The sequence below is a fragment of the Prunus avium genome, chromosome 1 (genome assembly GCF_965620075.1).
Source record: "Prunus avium chromosome 1, drPruAviu1.hap1.1, whole genome shotgun sequence".
NCBI lineage: Eukaryota > Viridiplantae > Streptophyta > Magnoliopsida > Rosales > Rosaceae > Prunus > Prunus avium.
In genome coordinates this window covers 45,224,731-45,246,836 of record NC_142284.1, presented here as the reverse complement: position 1 = coordinate 45,246,836, position 22,106 = coordinate 45,224,731, and the positions used below count along the sequence as shown (strand labels likewise).

The window sequence follows — 22,106 nt, the reverse complement described above, 5'->3', positions numbered from 1 at the left end:
TATAACAACCCAAGGCAAAAGGCTCAGAGGAGAGCCAAAACCCGTACAAACAAGAAGCAAAGACCAAAAAATCTGTCAAATTTCACGTACTGACAAACAAATACCCATATAAATGGCTTATGTAAAGACGCAAGTCGCAAACAAATACCCATCAACCTAAGAAAATACTTCCAAAATATATCAATTTTCATCACAATAATACTTAAAAAACGAAAAAAATCATACCTTTGGCCTTAGACTTGGAGCGAGAGAAGTTGAACAGACTATTGGAAAAGAGCAAAGTTGGTGGAATAGAAATTTTATTAACACAGTCAATCAGTTCATTGACTGAGAATCAGAAAAAGAGTGCATTTTGTGGTTGAGTATTCTGAGCAAAAAACTAGGAGAAGACGTCCCAAAAAAATGGCAAGGAGAAGAAGACACTTTAGCTTCTACCAAGGGCAAATATGGAATTATTATTATTATTATTATTGTAATTAATGACATTGTTTTAAGTGTAAGGAGAGTGACATATTTCATGAGGAAAAAGGAGGTGGTCTAAAAGAGAAGGTTGCTAGCATTCCCCTTTTATTTTTTAGTTGCAAAGGTTGTTTTATTTACAGATGATTGTCCTTGATTTCATCCCATCCCCTACGCTTCCATTTCTAAACTTGGATACATTTACTTCTTTAAAGATAAAGATGTAAAGATAATGGAAAGGAAATTGATATTTTGGTTGGTAAATGCTTCTGTTTTTTATTTTTTTTATTGTACCAAACAAGGAATTTCTCACACACATACCACTAAGATGTCGTGGGAGTTCAAACCCACGACCTCAAGGCTTTTCTCGGTTGTTGAATGCTTCTGCTAATAAGCTTACAAGAGAAGATAAAAGTCCCTACAACCTTGCACGGTTGCACCTCAGTCATGCTCCTCCTCAATTAGCGTACATACTATATGCCGACTTGTGTGTTTAATTGGTTGAGTTTTTAAATTTATAACCCATGAAAAATAGTTACGATTTTGGTAGATCTTTGCTTTGCACGATGATAAATGGAGTTACAATTTTGACCACACATGCATGCAACCGTGCCATAATTAAAGTTTCAAAGAGCCGTTACCAAGTAAGTTACAAGGATGAATAAAAAAGAAAAATAAAAACTTAGAAGGATAACACATTGGAACATTATATATGTAATTGGATGGAATTAATTACTCAGAAATTATCCAGAAGATGATTAGTTTGGCACTTCAAAATAATTAATATGCACTCCTCCTTTATTGTTTTTTTTGGGTTTTTAGATTTTTTATTTTATTTTATTGTGTTTCATTTATTTTGTTAATTTTATTTCTTATGTGGAATCCATATCAATTAAAAAATAGGCCCCACAAATGCCACATTAGCATTTAACAAATTAGACAACGGTTTGGCTAATGGATGGGGTAAATTGTATGGTTTCCGAGAATTTGAGTATGTACTCGGAAATGCCTCTAAAGTTTGGTATGAACTTGAAAATGACCCTGTGCTCCATTTGGATGAAGGAATTGCAAATTACATAGAATTCTAAAATGACGGAATTTAGATTTCCGTCATTTCAATTTCCGGCAATTGAAGATTTCAGTGTTTGGATTTATGTATGTTGAATTTTGTAATTGACAGGAATTGAAAATTTCAATGTTTGGATAGCTCATTTAAATTGTAAATGACATAAATTAAATATTTCGAAAGAACAAAAAAACTGATAACTAACATAGAAGGTATTCCTCGAAGTATAAAATAACATATCGTTTGATGAACTAAATAACTCAACTTAAACAAACAGAGAAAAACAGCCGATTTTGATAGCCATTTAGAAACCGTGGTAACCCTGAAATAGAAAAACATAAATTGAAGGAGAGAAAGGCTTGAAGACTAACCTTCAAATTTGATCCAGAGAGACGTGTATTTTTTTTTTATTAATGAAAAGTTCAGCGGTTTTTTTTTAATGTAAGTTTTGGCACACTGGAAAATATGAATTCCCGCACTATGGAAATTGTGAAATGACGCCTATTTTGGTGGAAATTAAACTTGGGAATTTGATGCCTCAACTTCCATGATTTTTTCCGCGCGTCATTTAATAAATTCTACGCTTAAGTTGCCAAACAAGAGAATTGTCAATTTCTCCTCTTAAATTCCCGACTTTTAGCTAAATTCTGAGTTATTTTTCCTCATCCAAACGGAGGGCTATAGTTTATGGGATTTCATGTAGTTTTTCCTTAAATTTATAACCCATAAAAAATAGTTACGATTTTGGTAGATCTTTGCTTTGCACGATGATAAACGGAGTCTCCAACACGAATGAGTAAATTAATAGAATAATAGAACAAATAAAAAATATATATAACCGATAATTCCAACTTTCACACGGAATATATTCATATAATATTTGTACTTGAAAACAACAAGAAAATAAAAAATTAACTCCAATCCAATGCAAGACCTGAATAAAAAAATAATATTCCTATTCTATATAAATTTTCTTCACCGGCGCCCAGACGTGTTAAATGAGACATTAACTAGCAGCACATCATATACGCCGCCCGAACAAGTAACAAGAGAGAACATGTCAACGCATTTGGTGTTGGTGCTTCCTTTTATTTATTTAGAGTACTCTACTCTTTATTTAACTTTAATTCGATTTCCTCCCCTCCGAAGAACGGGGTTATAGTTGGGCGTCAATCTCGACAATTAGATCATGCGGCCCAATAATTGAGGCAAAGGTGACGGCTTTCCGCTGAGGAAAATTACTAATCTTTTCCAATTCCTCGTCGCTCAACGACCAATCGAATATGTCAGCGTTCTGCTTCATCCTTTCCTTGTTGTTGCTTTTTGTTACCATGCTCACCCCTTGCTCATAAACCCACCTCAACGATACCTGAGCAGTTGTTTTGCCTTTGGCTTTGGCAACGTCTTCGAGGATGTTTGAGCATAAAACCCTGTCATCTCCTACTCGACTGTTAGCTCCGCCCAGGGGAGAGTAAGCTGTAATATGGATACCCTTTGCCTTACAGAAGTCATTCAGTTTCTTTGTCTGCCAAGCTGGGCTCATCTCCAACTATAAATAATTCAACCAAAATTTAATAAGAGTATATATATATATAATTAGTATTATTCATGTTCGTAAGTACATAATAAAATGAGAAAGGATATAATGATATAATGATATATATATATATATATACATACTTGGTTGAGGACGGGAGGTATTTTGGCGATGGAAAGGAGGTCCTGAAGCATGTTGCAAGTGAAATTACTGACGCCAATGCCCCTGGCAAGGCCAAGTCTCTTGCACTCTTCCATGCCTCCCCAAACTGACTTCAAATCTAGAGGTAGCACCATCTCTTTTGCAACAGGCATACTCTTCACCTCTCCCCCAAATTTGAAGGGCCAATGAATTATGTACATATCCACATACTCCAATTGCAGATTCCTATATATATATAGTAATTAATTAATATTAATAGGCAAATAATTAGTTGCTGATATAATTATATATATAAGAAACCCTTAAATAATTTGTCATATATATATATAACATCAATAATAGTTACCTTAAACTCATGTTGAGGGCAGGCACCACAAGATCCTTCTCAGCAAAGCTGGCAAAAAGCTTGGTGGTGATGAACACCTCACTCCTGGACTTGATGAGTCCAAGACGCACAGCATCGGATATGGCTTGACCTAGATATTTCTCCGACCCGTAAACTAAGGCGGTGTCAAAGTGGCGGTAGCCGGCTTTAATGGCTTCAAGAACCGCAGCCTTGTCTGTTTCTGGATCCGCCGCAGGGTATGCAGTTCCCATGCCAATCATTGGCATGGCTAGAATGTCGTTACCGCAGCTCAGTATTACCTCAGGAATTGCCTTTGACATTGTGAATTTCTATCTGATTCAATTCAAGAGAAAAAGGAAGAAGAAGATAGATGTATAGATCGATCTGCACAGCTGCTGTATATAGCTCGAGTCAACTCAAGGGAAAAAATAGATTTATTCTTGGCCTTCAACTACACCATGTCCATTCTATTTATAAGCAGGTTGCGGGTCCATGTGCATACACCCTGTCAATTATCCCAGCTTATTTGTTTAATATGCAGCCGGACCCAAAGAATCATAGAGTTTATTTCCCACTCAAAGTTTCTCCGCCCCTTTACCCACGCACCTATTATTAGAGAAAGTCTTAGTCAAGCTGCCTGACCATGTCAAAAATTAATCAAGAGTCCAATTATATGATGCCACATGTTAATTTGCTTTGTTTTACCGGGAACTAGGATTAGAGAGAGTACTCTTGATTACAAGGATTAAAAGTTCTATTTATTTCAATATACGTATGATTATGGATATAGGGATTGTATGTGCAACTGAAGCTATTATTTATTAGGGCTTGTCCAATATAAATCCCTACATTTTCTATTTCCTAGACATATACCCATCACTCTATAAATCTATGTGTAAAACCCAATTTCAAATTTAAATGACCAGTAGGATATAAGAGGTCGTAGTATTCCTATATTTTTACATCGTTGCCACCAAACTTCATATTTTATTTATAATTTATTTCAAGCATTTCATTAATTGTCATAATTGTAATTAGCACTCCCTATTAATAGCATATCAATCACCCCATTTCTTTTGGTTGTCATTCCCTCTCACATACCGCCCCCTAAAATTGCAAACCAAAAAAAATATTTGTAAATTACATATCCAATAATGTACCTATAAAAAATATAAATATAAATATATTATTTAAATAAAATATAGGTATATTATCTACCAAATTTTTTTTATAAAAAAAAAAAAAAAAAAAAACAAAGTCAGTTACTTTGTAATTGAAATTTCCGTACATTTTTCATAAATTAAAAATAGGTACACAATAATTTATAGAAAATATAGGTACATTATTTACCCATAGGTAAATTATTTTACAATATACCTATAAATGTGTATATGTACATTATTTGGAGAGGAAAAATAGGTTCATTTAAAAAAATACGTACATTGTTTTACTAGGTATATTAAGTGATTACAAAAAAATAGGTACATTATTTGGAGAGAGAAAATAGGTTCATTCAAAAAAATAAAATTTCATAAAACAAATAATAGGTACTTTATTCAGAGAAAAAAGGGTACATAATTTAGAGAAAAAAAATAGGTACATTATTTAGAGAAAAAATAGGTTCATTTAAAAAACATGTTTTTCATAAAACAAACAATAAATAGATTATCAAAATATTTTTCAACATAATTAGAATGTACACTATTATTCATAAAATTATAATAAAATAGATTACTAGTAGTATAATTCATAAAAGGATAACAACAAAAATTTATTAAATAAACCAAAACATTTTTTTTTGTCATAAAATAAACCAAAACGTTATTAATATGTTAATGTTGAATTTAATATTTAATTTCAAATAAGTTTCTAAATTAATTCCTACATCCATTACAACAATTTGAAGATCTTTCCAAATCCAACGTGTAGGTACACCTCCACATAACACATTAACTTGTAAATACGGGTAGTTTTGGAATTCGAAAAATAGAATAAATCATATTTTAAGCTAGATTAGGTAACTTACTTACTTGGATCCTAGTAAGCGGGTTTTACTTGAAAAAATTGGGTATTTTAAATAGAAAAATAAAGAAAAGGGTTGTAAGTGATTACAAATGAATGTTATGGGTCTAAGCTCAATTTACTATATTTATTATTGCTTGAAAACTCTTTTATTTTTGGTCAAGTAGAGAATGTGTAACGTACCCAACACCACTAGGAGTTTGGTCAAGTATAACTGCAAGGATATCTCTCTTTTTATTTTTGGGTCAAAGTATTAAATGCGATCGAGGATCTGGAGCCTGTATTGCACCAGAAAATACCATACTTTTGATTAGAGGAAACAAAGTTTCTCGTCTTTTTCCCCCGCTTTGTTTCCTTCCTTGAGTGTCAGATTCAGTCATGGTCATGGATATTGTTGAAGCTGGGCATTGAATCTCTTCCGGCAACTGCTGCCCATCTTTGATCTTTATCCTTCCCAAGTTGCTCCAACTTATAATTTTCTAATTTTGTGGTCCCCTAATAAATTGGACAAGTAAAGTATTTAGCCTGAACTAAGGACCAACTCTTGAAACTAATTAATACATGCAATGCAACCCTTAACTAAAATTAACAGAAATTCATATGAGGAGGGTATCGACCAACTGTGTGTAACTTGGTAACCGATTAATTGGGCTATCGAATAAAGACAAATAATGATCTGTCAATAAAAATAAAGAAAGATTAAAGACAATTTGATGATGATGATGATTCAGGCAGAAGGCTTCTTCACTGTGGTCCTTTTCCATTCAGCAGACTTTTGAGACTTTTAATATATCATAAAGCACAACAACGCTGCCCATTTTCATATTCCAATTTATTTTCCCCTTTAAATAATATAGCCTAAAATTTCCCCATAATTTCCATTTATACAATATTGAGCAACTGGTTGACTATGTACATAAACCCCATAGGATAATTTATTATTGGGTTTGTCCAATATAAATCCCTATATTTTCTATTTCCTAGATATATATACCCATCACTCTATAAATCTATGTGTAAAACCCAATTTCAAATTTAAATGACCAGTAGGATATAAGAGGTCGTAATATTCCTATGTTTTTACATCGTTGCCACCAAACTTCATATTTTATTTATAATTTATTTCAAGCATTTCATTAACTGTCATAATTGTAATTAACACTCCCTATTAATAGCATATCAATCACCCCATTTCTTTTGGTTGTCATTCCCTCTCACATACCGCCCCCTAAAATTGCAAACCAAACAAAATATCTATAAATTACATATCCAATAATATACCTATGAAAAATATAAATATAAATATATCATTTAAATAAAATATAGGTATATTATTTACCAAAAAAAATTATAAAAAAAACTAAGTCAGTTACATTGTAATTGAAATTTCCGTAGATTTTTCATAAATTAAAAATAGGTACACAATAATTTATAGAAAATATAGGTACATTATTTACCCATAGGTAAATTATTTTACAATATACCTATAAATGTGTATAGGTACATTATTTGGAGAGGAAAAATAGTTTCATTTAAAAAAAATACGTACATTGTTTTACTAGGTACATTATTAGAGGAAAAAAATAGGTACATTATTTGAAGAGAGAAAATAGGTTCATTTAAAAAAATTGTTTTTCATAAAACAAATAATAGGTACTTTATTCAGAGAAAAAAGGGTACATTATTTTGAGAAAAAAATAGGTACATTATTTAGAGAAAAAATAGATTCATTTAAAAAAATGTTTTCCATAAAACGAACAATAAATAGATTATCAAAATATTTTTCAACATAATTAGAATGTACACTATTATTCATAAAATAATAATAAAATAGATTACTAGTCTAGTAGTATAATTCATAAAAGGAAAACAACAACAAAAAAATTATTAAATAAACCAAAACTTTTTTTTTTTTTGTCATAAAACAAACCAAAATGTTACTAATACTTTAATGTTGAATTTAATATTTAATTTCAAATGAGTTTCTAAATTAATTCTTACATCCATTACAACCATTTGAAGATCTTTCCAAATTCAACGTGTGCCATTAGGTACACCTCACATAACACGTTAACTTGTAAATAGGGGTAGTTTTGGAATTTAAAAAAATAGAATAAATCAGATTTTAAGCTAGATTAGGTAACTTGCTTACTTGGATCATAGTCATCGGATTTTATTTGAAAAAATTGGGTATTTTAAATAGAAAAATAAAAGAAAGGGTTGTAAGTGATTACAAATGATTTTATGGGTCTAAGCTCAATTTACTATTTATTATTTTGAAGATACAACTTCTCCTTGAATTTAGCTTATTAACCATTGCACGTTTTTCTGTCTTGGTCTCTATCCATCATCTTCTTTCTTGTTCTTCATTCTTCATTTCTTATTCCTCCTTCTTGGCGTTCTCCGTCTTCTTCTTTTCTTCATCTATCTTTTGCTACGTTAATATATCCATATTCTTCTTCTTGTACATACCAAGTAGAGAATTGGTGCATTCCATATTGTTTCTATTATGTGGGTTAATTTGGGTTGTACTAATACTAACATAACATTGTCTTTGTTGGGTTTTTTTTTTTAAATTTTTCATTAGAATACATATATCATATTTTCTTTCTTGATTTAGTTTTTATTTTTATTTTTTGGATCAACTACAATAAACCCCGCAAACTATGGAGTTCATTACAAACTCATCCCAACTTTTAAAGACCCGTTTGACCAATACCCAAACTTTATGGAACCTTTCAAAATACATCCTCCATTAATGAATCTCTCTGTTTTTCCGTTAAATGCTTACGTGTCAAATATATATCAAGTTTTTATTTTTATGTGGATGCCACGTGGGCTAAAAAACTAATTTAAAAAAATCTTGATTTCTTAAATTATTTAAAAACTTTAAAATCAAATATATAAAACAATAAAATAATATAAAATTTACAACAAATTAAAACAAACCCACCCACCCCTGTCCCTCTGTTGGCTGCGCAAATCTCACGGCCTGGAGCTCCGGGCTGAGGGGATATGCGTTAACACGTGGCTTCCTTCTTTTGGATGCGGTGCGGTTGTGCGCAGGCATGCCAGCACGGTCTACCGTGCGTCAAGATGGTGATATGGGTGAAGTGGTTAAGTGGTGTGCTTGTTTGAGTCCGACTCCTAATCAAACGATTGTGGCCGAGAGAGGAACTGATTTCGGCCGTCAGGTTCACGGCTTGAGCTACAAGGCCGTTTAGTGGTGGTGTTGATAGTGGATTTTGGGCGTTACTCCGGCGCGTTGCTCAGGGAGCGACGTTCATATGATATATGGGATGAATGAAAGAGTAACAGAGATGGTGCTCCGGCGCCTTGAAAATCAAGGGTCGTATGATATATATTGATGAATGGATTTTCCTTACAACCTAACACTACTCCTAGGAAAGCAAGTAAAGATATTGAAAGTGCATTACAGGAAAATATAATTTGCTCTGTGGGAGGCTTTTGGTTTGGTGTTTGAACCCTTTGAATGTGGCTTGAGTTTAATATTTATAGGAAGAGCTCTTGGAGGAGTAATCGAGGCTGAAAATCTGCATGGTGGAGCCTGATTAGAACAAGTGGGTAGTCCAATCGACATTTGGGATCGTGAAGCATGGTGGTGTGACCCCATAAATCTTGGTAAATCTCGACCGCCGCCCTGATCGTGGGTTCTGCACTTCTGGCCGTGGGGACGCATTTAATGCCCTTGTTTGGTGGTTGGTGATCTGACCTCAATTTGTAAGAATATTTGTAAGTATGTTTGTCACTCTGATTTCTGTCACCAAATCCTGACTTTAGTCACTTCCCTTCTTCCCTCGTGCATTAAATGCCCTTTTGCGGCTAGTGAGTTTGCTAGTCAGAGGCGTTACTTCATTAAATGAAGCGTGGGACCCTGCTGCCACGTGGCGATTTGACTCTCATCCCTTCGGTCATGACTCTTTCGTCCTTCGGCCTCGGCCCATAATGCCGCGATCGAGGCCGAGATGATTACGCCTTCACAGCTTTTCCTTTGTTCTTAGGAAGGCCAAACATCTGACGAAACGCCACGTTTTAGTTCATGAATAGGTGCTAAGGCCGAGGAAGGTCCTTTCGGCCAATTTATGGCCGTGATTTATTAGGCACAAACACCCTCTACTTCTCCCTCAACCCCACACCATTCCCCTTCATCCCAACTCGCTTTCTCTCTCTTCCTTTCTCTCACCCCATCTCTCCGTCGCTGTAAACACAAACCCAGTCCTCTCTCTCTTTGTCTCTGTGTCTCTTTTCCTCTCTTTCCATCGATGCACACACATAAAAGAAACCCCATAGTTGGACTGAACCCATCCAAATTCAAAGAAAAACAAAATCAAAATTCATTCCTAATAGAATTCAAAATGCAAATTTAATTAAATCCAAAATCATAGAATACAAGAATAAAATTTAAAAAAAAACTTTAAAAAGTAACCAAAAAAATAAAAAACGAGATTACCCACACACCACCCGCACCCCATCTCATCATGAGTTTTTATCATATCTAGCCTAAATTTGACCCCTAAATTCATAAATGTCCGTTTTTGTAAAAACTTTCAAATATAGTAAAAAACTCAGTTAAATAGACTCAAATGCCCTTGAAATTAAAAACCAAAAACTTGTTAGAAAGTTTCAATTTATCTGCAACTAAGTAAAAGGGAGGCGGATATGTAGCTGAGGAATTAGGATTCATGAAATTTAAAGAGTGAGTATTTTTGCTCACCACTTTAACCCAAGGTGTATCCTCACCTATCTTCTCAACATTTGACACGTGTCTATTAACATAACCATAGTTCCATAAATATAAAGTAAAGAGTTAACTATGGTTATGTCAATGAACACGTATCAAGTATTGAGAAGGGTGGTAAGGGTACACCTTGAGTTAAAGTGGTGAGCAAAGATATTCCCATTATTTATTGGTGTCGATGGTACTCATGTCCATGTCCATGTATTGCAAGTTTATCGCGTAACATACACACATATACATATTCCAGATAATTTGCCTTGGTTTTATTTAGCTTTTAGGGGAATGCCTAATAATAAAAGAGAGAACATAACTAGTTCTTGTTTTAAATTTGCTCCCAGCCAATGTTGCTCTATTTTAATTTCCCTTTTTTTGGTTTTAGGGTTATGTATCTATATTTCTTGAGTATATAGTATGTCATATTCTAGAAAAAGAAGAAAGAAATTTCTAAGCCTAACTAATTTTTTCTATCTTTAGTTATAAATTATGAGTGACTAGTAAATTGGTGGAGACTACTAGACAAGAGAATTTGGGTAGAAAAAGGTGGCATCCCAATTTTGAGAGGAGAAACGTTGACTGTATATGCAAATAAATTTATTAGGCATGGAGAAATTTAATTGGCTTTTAATTTTAAGGGTATTTGAATCTATTTAACTGAGTTTTTGGTTATATTTGAAGTTTTTATTTTATTTATATGTTTGTACCATACCTGACCCTCCACTCGTACAACGACACGTGGATCTCATAAACTCGCCCAAGCACCCAAGGCCTCGGACAATCGGCATAGGCTACTGATGATGTTGTCTCAAAGCAGCAAAAGATCATTACAAGCCCAACACAGCCTACAATCGGTATCCCCTACCGATGCTGCAGAATCAACCTCGAAGCACCCGCCTGAAATATCTAAGGACTCGTGTCAACCTCATAGGGCCCTCCCACGAGTCCCACATCGAAAATGAGCACTAAGAGCATACTAAATGCCCTCTATAAATAGGCCCCTCCACTACAATACAGGGGTAAGACTTTTCAGCTTGACTTTTATACTTCTATATGGTCAACAGCAAGAGCTCTTAAAAACAACAAACTTACTTCGGCATCGGAGGGTCTTAGGCTGGTTCCACACCGGTTCCATAGACCTTACGAATCTCGACTTCTTTCTATTCAGGATCGGCATCCAAGGACAGGAAGAATCGGCATCCAATATTCAATCGATCTCTCGATCGTCCACCTCGATTGTAAGTTGCACTCATTTCTATCTGTTTAGATTTAGCGCCAACATTTATGAAATTAGGGATCAAATTTGGGCTAGATATGATAAAAACTCTCTCATCATCCCCACCCCCTCACCTAGCCACATCCACCCCAATAGTCCCCCAACCTCCCTTCCTCGAACCCTGTCTCTCCATATTGTTCTTTCTCCCCTAGTCTCTTTCTCTCTCACGGTCTCTTTCTCTCCCTCCCAATCTCTCGCTCTCCCCGTCTCGGCACAAACAACCCAGATCTGAATCTGGGGTTGTTTTTGTTGGGTAGGGCTACTAAAAAGAAAACAAAAGACTCCCGATATTGCCGCCACTTTAATGCTCTTCCTCTAAGCCTAGCCTGATGTTAGCATATTCTCTATCTCTATCTCTGATTTTCGGTGCTCTTTTGTGCGAGAGAGAGAAGGCGTTGAGGAAGGGGGCTAGGTTGAAAATCTGGGGTATGATGGGGTCATTAGGCAGTGGTCAGCATTGGGGTGTGGTATGGGATGGTGGTGGGTGTTTGGAGGCTGGTTCTGGACTGGGATGAAGGGGAATGGTGTGGGGCTAATAACTGGCGTACCCAATTTTTTTTTAGCGGAGGTGCAATATTGACTAAGTATGAAAAATGGTTTTTCAGAATAATTATTTTCTCAAGATAACTTTTGGCGGCTTTATTCCTTACACATCAAATAAGAAAACTTGATTTTATGGGATTTTAGTATGAAGTATATATTGACTTAATGAGCCATCATTTTTAGAGTAAATCGTATTTTGCACTAAAACCGATTTTTCATATTTTGATTTGGTGGGAATTTGATTTTCTAATATTTTTATTTAAATCCAAATGGGGGGTATTTCCTTATTTACATTGTAAACTTAAGTAAATGGAGTAATATAAAAATAAATGAAAGTAAAAGGACAAAGACATTTACTTGAAGCACCTACAATGGTTTTTCCAGCGAGGGGAGGTGCAGCTGCACCTCCTTGCTCCTTAATAGGTCCGCCACTGGGGCTAATGGAGAAGTTGAGGGACAGGGGTGGGTGGGTTTGTTTTAATTTGTTTTAATTTTTATATTGTTTTATTGTTTTTATATATTTGATTTAATTTTTTTTTTAAAAATAATTTAAGAAATCAAGATTTTTTTATTACTTTTTTAGTCCATGTGACGTCCACATAAAAATTAAAACATAACATATATTTGATACGTAAGCATTTAATGGAAAAACTAACAGATTCACTAATGAATTGTGTATTTTGAAAGGTTCCGTAAAGTTGGGGTACTGGTCAAACGAGTCTTTAAAGGTTCGGATGAGTTTGTAATGACATCCATAGTACGTAAGCATTTATCGGAAAAACTAACATATTCAATTACGGATTGTGTATTTTGAAAGGTTCCGTAATGTTGGGGTATTGGTCAAACAAGTCTTTAAAGGTTGGGATGAGTTTGTAATGACATTCATAGTTTAGGGGGTTTACTGTAGTTAATCCTTATTAATTTTTTTATTTATGCTTATGCCATTTGTTATAGGCAAGGGTGTAACTATGTGTAGATTAGACTGTGCTTCAGCCTGTTGCAAGATTTGATAAAATACTAATTTGTTATATATATATACACACACCACGTGAGTGCCTCTTGTATTGTCTGGTTGGTGTTATAAAATGCAACTCTCTCTAACGGTCACTTCTCTCAATTTTTGTATTGTTCGTTGTTTTTTATTACTTTTTCCTTTCACTTCTTCTCTTCTTTTTTTGGGTCATTCACTTCTTCACTCCGTTCCGTTCTTTTTCCAGTTCTCTCTTCCCGCTCTCTTTGTTTTTTCTGTGTTCTATATTTCCAGTTCTCTCTTTCCTTTCTCTCTCTCTCTCTCTCTCTCTCTCTCTCTCTCTCTCATTTTTTCTTCATTTCATTTCTTGGCCAATTAACATGTTAGGCTTACAGCTATAGGCCTCGTTTGGTTTCTAAATTTGATTAGATGCCTATTTCGTGTTTATTTATGTTGTTTTCGGCTTTAGGCCCCTACCCAAAAAAAAAAATTATTGACAATTTGAAGCATGATATATTATATTATAGAAGAAGCCAAGAAAAACAAAATTAGCCTGGTCCTATATAAATTCATGGTTCTATCATTGGTTGTAGGTACCTAAGTTTACCCTATTGTATGGGTAAAGTAGTATGTATGTTTCTATGCTCTTGACTTGGTGTATCGTAGGTGTTTTAGTTTATGCACATGAGTTATAGGTAACAATTTTATTTTTGTTCACCCTATTGTAGAAGTATATTATGTACTCTTGTAGATATATTATCCCATGGTGTAGGTATATATGTTTTTTTTAATAATATTTTTGATAATGTATAATAGTATTTTTATGTACCTTTTTTTTTTATAAAAAAAATAAAAAAAATATAGGTAACATACAATTTTATTTTTCTATTTTTGTATATGACTTATAGATAGTCTTCTAATTTATGTTCCTGACTAACAGGTAACACGATTTATCACTAATTTTTTTCGTTGCTAATATTAGGTAATTATATGACATTTAAAAAAAAAAATAAACTTCACCCAAAATGCCAAATATTCATATATTTTAATTATATTTTTAAAAGAAAATGGGGTCCCTGTAATGCATAAAGTTTTAAAAGATAGTAAATAATATTGGGGTCTATGAAAAAAAAATATTTGACACCAAGCTTTTTTATATGTTATTTTTGACATATCTCTTACGGCCTTTAAATCCATGTAGGATTTGAATACTCGGTGGGAGTAACTTTAACTTTTTAATTTTGTCAATTTATGTGTACGCAGTGATGGATTCATGAATTTTTCAAGGAAGGGGCAGTATGTAAAAGAGTAAAAGCTCAACAACAAAAATTCCATACCAATTATGCAATTAGTCAACCAAAATTCATATCAAATCATCAATTAATATAGCCAAAAATCAATATCAATTAATCAAAATGCATATCAAATTATCAATTAAACAAAGAAATGCAATCAAGTTTTCTATTTGTTAGTATATGATTATATAATTGGCATTCCCTAGGCCATATATAGATTAGCATAGATGGTAAACTTGTTGTGATAGAATATCAATGGCAATTGTCTCAATTCGATGATCTGATTTGAAAGCACATGTTTCAATCAAAGATTTCTGATGTAATATTTTCTTTCACTCTTGCATCTTGATTGTGCTATATTGTGAATTGTTTTCAAATCATAATCTGTTTGGAAATCTGATTTTGAACTAATTAATGTTTGATTGGGAAGACTTTTTGTTTAAAGAAAGTTTGTTTTATTTCAAACACTACTTTCTAGTTTTTCTCTTCAAAAGTCTTTTTTTTTTTTATCTGAACCACGAGGTGGTCCTGGATGGGCCCCAACTATGGATGGCACCTTTAAGCCTTAACCACAACCCAGACTAATCCGCTCACACCGGGTCGGCCCGTAAGGAGTAAAGTGCTTGCCAAAGTGGTGACTCCATACGAGAGCCTTCAAAAGTCTTCTTTACTCATGGGGAATTATCTTTTTCATTATATCATTCTTTCTATATTAATCCCCTTTGATGGATTGATTGAAGATCAATAAGTTCTAATTGTAAATCAATTTAGGGTATACTGCCGAATTGCCCTCTGAACTTGTACCTAATTATTAATTTACCCCTTGACCTTTTTTTTAGCGAATTAAGGGCTCAAATTAAATTTTATTCTCAATTTCACCCCTGCCGTCTAAATCAACAACATGTCATCCAATTTGCCGTTAAATCATTAAAAAAAAAAAAAATTTGAAAAAAAACTCAGTAACATCCTCCAGACCCTTCCTATAAACCGCCCACCTTGGATTCTTAGGCGCCACTCGCTCACTCAAAGACCCATCATTACCTTCATTATCTTTCAACTCCTTAGCTTTAGCATCCTCGACCTGAGCCAAACCTGAAACGTCATCCAAAACAAGCGGCTTCAATTGATTCAACTTGGCCTCTCTGTACGCCAAGTACTCCTCCAAATTCAAATCCCTTATGGGATCTAACCCCTTCTTCCGCTTCTCGACCCTCGTACCAAACTGCACTTCTTGAGCTATCTTGCGCCTCTCTTTCTTCGTTATATTAATCTCTGCTTGTACATCTCTCCATTGGTCCGGAACCAAGTTCTCAGACCCAATTTCATCGATAGCTTTTCTGGGTTTTGCTTTGGTTGGGTTAAAAGTATCGACTTTGGTGTTGTTTTGGAGATAAGGGTCGTCGAATATGCCTTTAGGGTGGCGGTGACAGGTGGAGAGGCGGTGAGTTTGGCGATGTAGGGCCATGGCTTTTTTAGGGTTGCAGAGAAAGAGAGAGGGGCAGAAGGGAAGAGGCGGAGGTGAAGAGGTTAGGGTGGGTGGGTCCCATTCCTTTGTTTATAAAATATTTTTTTTCATTTTTATGTCATTTTATTTTATTTAGAAGTATTTAATTATTTTTAACATATGAAATGACCAATTTGCTCTCATATTTGAGGGCAAATTGGATGACATGTTGTTGATTTAGACGGCAAGGGGGAAATTGAGAATAAAATTTAATTCGAGCCCTTAATTCGCTAAAAAAAAAGATCAGGAGGTAAATTGATAATTATGTACAAGTTTAGGGGGCAATTCAGCAGTGTACCCATCAATTTATTTGATTTTCGATTTTAAGTGCTGATTAGTTTTCTTTCCTGTTTTGAAAATCACTATAAAGAGGAAGCCTATGCTTCATTCTTCTCAACAATTTCAATGTGGGTTTTTTCTGATTTTCAAATTACAAAAGAAAGTTGATGTGCTTTGTTTTCTTGAGGACATATTATCAAGACTAAGATTATCTTGGTGATTCCAGTGAGCTTGAATCGATCGCGTCAAGTATCAGACTCAACATAAGAAGAGAAGGAGTAATCCCGAGAGAAGTTAAGTTACAAACAAATTGGTACTTTGTCCCGTGAATTTTCCCCAAAAGTGGGGTCTTACCACGTAAAATAATCTTCGTGTGTTCTTTATTTACGTTATGTACTTTCAAGGATTGGTAGCACCTATCAATCCTTTGAAGGAAGTTGAGGTTCCACCCCAAAACCAATTGGCAATGGGGGGAGTAGCCCAACTCCTTATAAACTCAGGCTTGGTCCCTTAACTTTTCAATGTGGGACAAATACTCTCAACACGCCCTTGCACGTGTGGCGAACTTTCAAGCCTAACATGTGGACACATATTGGGTGATGTGGGAGCACGTGTGGCCGTTAGGCCCAACACGTGAAGCCTTGCTCTGATACCATGAAGGAAGTTGAGGTTCCACCCCAAAACCAATTGGCAATGGGGGGGAGTAGCCCAACTCCTTATAAACCCAGGCTTGGTCCCTTAACTTTTCAATGTGGGACAAATACTCTCAACATCCTTTAGGTGTGTATTTTTTATTCCTTTGTTATGCCTAACGTGCTCTTCATTATCCTTTAGTGTTTTAAGCTATCCTACATGTAATTTCATCTCTTTTCAACAAGAGAGTAAGTCCATATATCATATATGTATGTGGACACAACACAAATTAGTGACCTTCAATCATTCAGCAATGATTCAACGTTGTTTCTTAACTAGGAAGAAGACCTCATTAATCTCATTCCTCCTAACTATAATTAGCATAATAGATCGAGTTTAATTACCAACAACAACATAAAATTTGCAGCGGAAATTAATGAAGTCTTGTGAATTGTTCCTGATTTTTCTGTTTTTAAACTTATATATGATAGCTATGACACTAGAAAATGTTGGCTAATCAAAATAGTAAAACTGAAGATGACAACTTGCAAACAATACTTTTTTTTTCTCTCTCTTAAGTTGACTAATCAATTATAACCCATAATTAAACAAACAAATCAAGAAAATAACAATAATAATAATAATAAACATAAAAATAATTAAAATAAACGAGAAGAAACGAAACTGATAAGCAAAAAACAGAAGACCTTGCAATGCGAAGAGAATAAATTTTGATATAATTGACCAGGCTCTAAATTGAAGATGGGAACATGAACAAGATCTATATACCCATGTGCACATATACTTGGTTTCGAGACAATGCAATTCTGCTTGTGCTTCCATGGCTGAAGACTTCTTCACTGCGCATGTTTCTTCAAAAATGACATCGTTTTGGCTAGTACTTAAAAAAAAAAATTATGTGCATGCAGCGCAGAAAGCAAAAACATAGCCTCTTTGAGGCATTTTATCGAACAGTTTATAGGCACCAGCAAAGGGGTAATTTCCAGCATTTCCATGGAATTTTTTGACGAGGGGAGGTACATCTACACCTCCTTACGCTCGATGGGTCCACCACTATGTGTACGTGACAAATTGACATCTCTTTTAAAGATGCTTATTAGACCATCTCCAAATCAAGGGGTGTGGAATGTCAAAATTTGGGTTTTGACCCCAAAATCCATCCCGAACCTATGTATTTGTTGGGGCTTTTCAACCAAATAAAAAAACCTATTAGGGCTAAATCCTTGCCGAGTCAATTTGTTGAGCTATATACTCCCATAATGAATTGCCTGCAATATTTTGTGGAGTCGAAGAAGACAACAAAAGCAGCCCACGTGCCTGCCCCACCTGATGCAATGCGCCCGTTATAAATATTTTTGTTGTTGGAATGGAAGTGATACATATATAATTTTTTTTGGTAAAATGGGGGGGTCAAACCCCAAAACAGCAAAAAACTTACCAGAAGCTAAACTAACATGATAAATGTATAATTTAAACAGAAAGGTTATTGACTAAAGAAAGAAAAGCCACCTTGCAGACGCTACATCCTAAGTAACTGGGTCAACTACTATTTCTTTATAACGTAATTCTATTTCTTCAAACCATTGACCAAAGCAGAGGCAGAGCATGAGGATGGATTGAATGGTCATAATTGAGCATCAATCTGGAGCACAATATCATGTGCGCCCAAAACTGAGGCAAAAGTGACACCTTTGCGCTGAGGATGATGAGTCAGCTTGTCCAATTCCTCCTCCGTCAAGGACCAACCGAAGATGTCGAGGTTCTGCTTCATTCGATCCTTGTTGTAGCTCTTGGTTACCATGCTCACCCCTTGCTCGTACACCCATCTCAACGATATCTACATATGTAATTAATTAAAGATTAATTAATAATTAATCAAATCAAAGATACTATTTTCCTTTTATAATTAATTAAAGGGTAAGTAAGTAAAGTATCCAAAGGTACCTGAGCTGTTGTTTTGCCTTTGGCTTTGGCAATATCTTGGAGGACATCTGAGCCTAAAACTCTGTCGTCTCCCCATTTAGTCCCAGATGCACCCAAGGGAGAGAATGCTGTGACATGGATCCCCTTTGCCTTACAAAACTTCCTCATGTTTTTCAGCTGCCAGGCTGGATTCATCTCCACCTAAACACACACACTTCATAATTAATTGCCTCGTGTTTTAATTAATAGTAAATTGAGCTTAGACCCATGAAATTCATTTTAAATCACCTACAACCCTTCTCTTTATTTTTCTATTTAAAATACCCACTTTTTTCAATTAATACCCAATGACTATGATCCAACTAAGTAAGTTACCTAATATAACTTAAAATCTGATTTATTGAATTTTTTGGATTCCAAAACTACCCCTATTTATAAGTTAATGTGTTATGGAGGGTTGTAACTAATGACACACGTTAAATTTGGAAAGATTTTTTAAATGGTTGTAATGGATGTAGGAATTAATTTAGAAACTTATTTGAAAGTAAATATTAAAATTCAATATTAACATATTAGTAATCTATAGGTGATTAACGTTTTGGTTTATTTAATATAAAAAATATGTTGTTTTCCTTTTATGAATTATACGACTAATAATCTATTTTATTATAGTTTTATGAATAATAGTGTACATTATAATTATGTTGAAAAATAATTTGATAATCTATTTATTGTTTGTTTTTTGAAAAACATTTTTTTTTTAAAATGAAACTATTTTTCTCTAAATAGCGTACCTATTTTTGTAATCACCTACAACCCTTTCTTTTATTTTTCTATTTAAAATACCCAATTTTTTCAAGTAAAACCCGCTGACTAGGATCCAAGTAAGCAAGTTACCTAATCTAGCTTAAAATCTAATTTATTCTATTTTTCGGATTCCAAAACTACCCGTATTTACAAGTTAATGTGTTATGTGGAGGTGTAACTAATGACACACGTTGAATTTGAAAAGATCTTCAAATGGTTGTAATGGATGTAGGAATTAATTTAGAAACTTATTTGAAATTAAATATTAAATTCAACATTAACATATTAGTAACGTTTTGGTTTATTTTATGACCAAAAAAAAAAAACGTTTTGGTTTATTTAATAAATTTTTGTTATTGTTTTCCTTTTATGAAATATACTACTAGTAATCTATTTTATTATAGTTTTATGAATAATAGTGCACATTCTAATTATGTTGAAAAATATTTTGATAATCTATTTATTGTTTGTTTTATGAAAAACTTTTTTTTTAAATGAACCTATTTTTTCTCTAAATAATGTACCTATTTTTTTTTCTCTAAATTATGTACCCTTTTTTCTCTGAATAAAGTACCTATTATTTGTTTTATGAAAAACAATTTTTTTAAATGAACCTATTTTCTCTCTCCAAATAATGTACCTTTTTTTTTTTCCTCTAATAATATACCTAGTAAAACAATGTACGTATTTTTTTTAAATGAACCTATTTTTCCTCTCCAAATAATGTACCTATACACATTTATAGGTATATTGTAAAATAATTTACCTATGGGTAAATAATGTACCTATATTTTCTATAAATTATTGTGTACCTATTTTTAATTTATGAAAAATGTATGGAAATTTCAATTACAAAGTAACTGACTTAGTTTTTTATTTATTTAATTTTTTGGTAAATAATATACCTATATTTTATTTAAATAATATATTTATATTTATATTTTTTTATAGGTACATTATTGGATATGTAATTTACAGATATTTTTTTTGGTTTGCAATTTTAGGGGGCGGTATGTTAGAGGGAATGACAACCAAAAGAAATGGGGTGATTGATATGCAATTAATAGGGAGTGTTAATTACAATTATGACAGTTAATGAAATGCTTGAAATAAATTATAATAAAATATGAAGTTTGGTGGCAACGATGTAAAAATATAGGAATACTACGACCTCTTATATCCTACCGGTCATTTAAATTTGAAATTGGGTTTTACACATAGATTTATAGAGTGATGGATATATGTCTAGGAAATAGAAAATATAAGGATCTATATTGGACAAGCCCTTTAATTAATTCTGCATATATATATATATATACATATATATACTTGCTTGGTTGAGGGCGGGAGGGATTTTGGCGATGGAAAGGAGGTCCTGAAGCATGTTGCAGGTGAAATTACTGACGCCAATGGCCCTGGCAAGGCCTAGTCTCTTGCACCCTTCCATGCCTTCCCAAACTGACTTCAAATCTAGAGGTTGCACAATCTCCTTTTCAACAGGCGTACTCTTCACCTCTTTCAACTTGAAGGGCCAATGAATTATGTACATATCCACGTACTCCACGTGAAGATTCCTATATAATAATATTATTATTAACGGATAAATAATTAATTAATGCGTACTTACTAAATTAAATAATATATAGGATACCTTAAACTGGCCTTGATGGCAGGCACTACAAGGTCCCTCTCAGCAAAGCTGGCCCAAAGCTTGGTGGTGATGAAGAGCTCACTTCTGGAGTTGATGAAACCAAGACGCAGGGCTTCGGCTATGGCTTCACCCAGATCTTGCTCTGACCCGTAAATGAAGGCCGTGTCGAAGTGGCGGTACCCCGTTTTGATAGCTTCAAGAATTGCAGCCTTGGCTGTTTCCGGATCGGCACGAGGGTACGATGAAGTCCCCATGCCGATCACTGGCATTGTTATACCGTCACACGAGTTCAGTGTTACCTCAGGAACCATCATTGACGCCATTATAAATGTCCACCCAAAAAAGACTAATAATTTCCAAATTAACTTCTTCAACACAAGTTACATACAAATATATACAAAGCCTTTATAGAAGAATCCATCAAATAAGTTTATTTCATAAACACCCTTTTAGAGTCTACTGAGCAATGCATTACTACTTCCAGTATAAACTATATCATCAACATATATAGAGACAATGATCAATTTTCCTTTTTCATCAGTTCTGGTATATAAGGTGGCCTCACTGGTGCTTCTTTTAAAGTTACAGCTAGTTAGATAAGTGTCAATTTCACTGTACCAGGCTCTGGGAGCCTACTTCAAACCATAGAGAGCCTTCTTCAACTTATAGACCTTATGACTTGCTTTTTCCACTTCAAACCCCTCTGGTTGCTCAGTATAAACCTCCTCCTCAAGTACTCCATTCAAGAAGGCTGACTTAACATCTAATTGGAACAACTTCCAACCCTTTTGTGCTGCAAGTGCAATCAAAGTTCTAATTGTATCTAACCTTGCCACTAGGGCAAAGGTTTCATTATAAT

The 22,106-nt window shown here is 34.1% G+C and overlaps 2 protein-coding genes across 2 annotated transcripts; both read right to left on the bottom strand.

Annotated features, from left to right (window-relative positions):
* Window positions 1-2,368: 2,368 nt before the first annotated feature.
* LOC110762797 (D-galacturonate reductase-like) lies at window positions 2,369-4,014 on the bottom strand. The gene is made up of 3 exons (XM_021965486.2): window positions 3,571-4,014; window positions 3,206-3,449; window positions 2,369-3,074 (listed from the first exon to the last, which is right to left on the bottom strand). The coding sequence occupies exons 1-3, from the start codon at window positions 3,888-3,890 to the stop codon at window positions 2,682-2,684; spliced, it is 957 nt and encodes a 318-aa protein (XP_021821178.2). The 5' UTR covers window positions 3,891-4,014; the 3' UTR covers window positions 2,369-2,681.
* A 14,372-nt stretch (window positions 4,015-18,386) lies between these two features.
* Window positions 18,387-21,570, bottom strand: LOC110762798 (D-galacturonate reductase-like). Its single transcript, XM_021965487.2, has 4 exons — window positions 21,248-21,570; window positions 20,930-21,170; window positions 18,811-18,990; window positions 18,387-18,703 (listed from the first exon to the last, which is right to left on the bottom strand). The coding sequence occupies exons 1-4, from the start codon at window positions 21,568-21,570 to the stop codon at window positions 18,491-18,493; spliced, it is 957 nt and encodes a 318-aa protein (XP_021821179.1). The 3' UTR covers window positions 18,387-18,490.
* Between the last annotated feature and the right edge of the window lie 536 nt (window positions 21,571-22,106).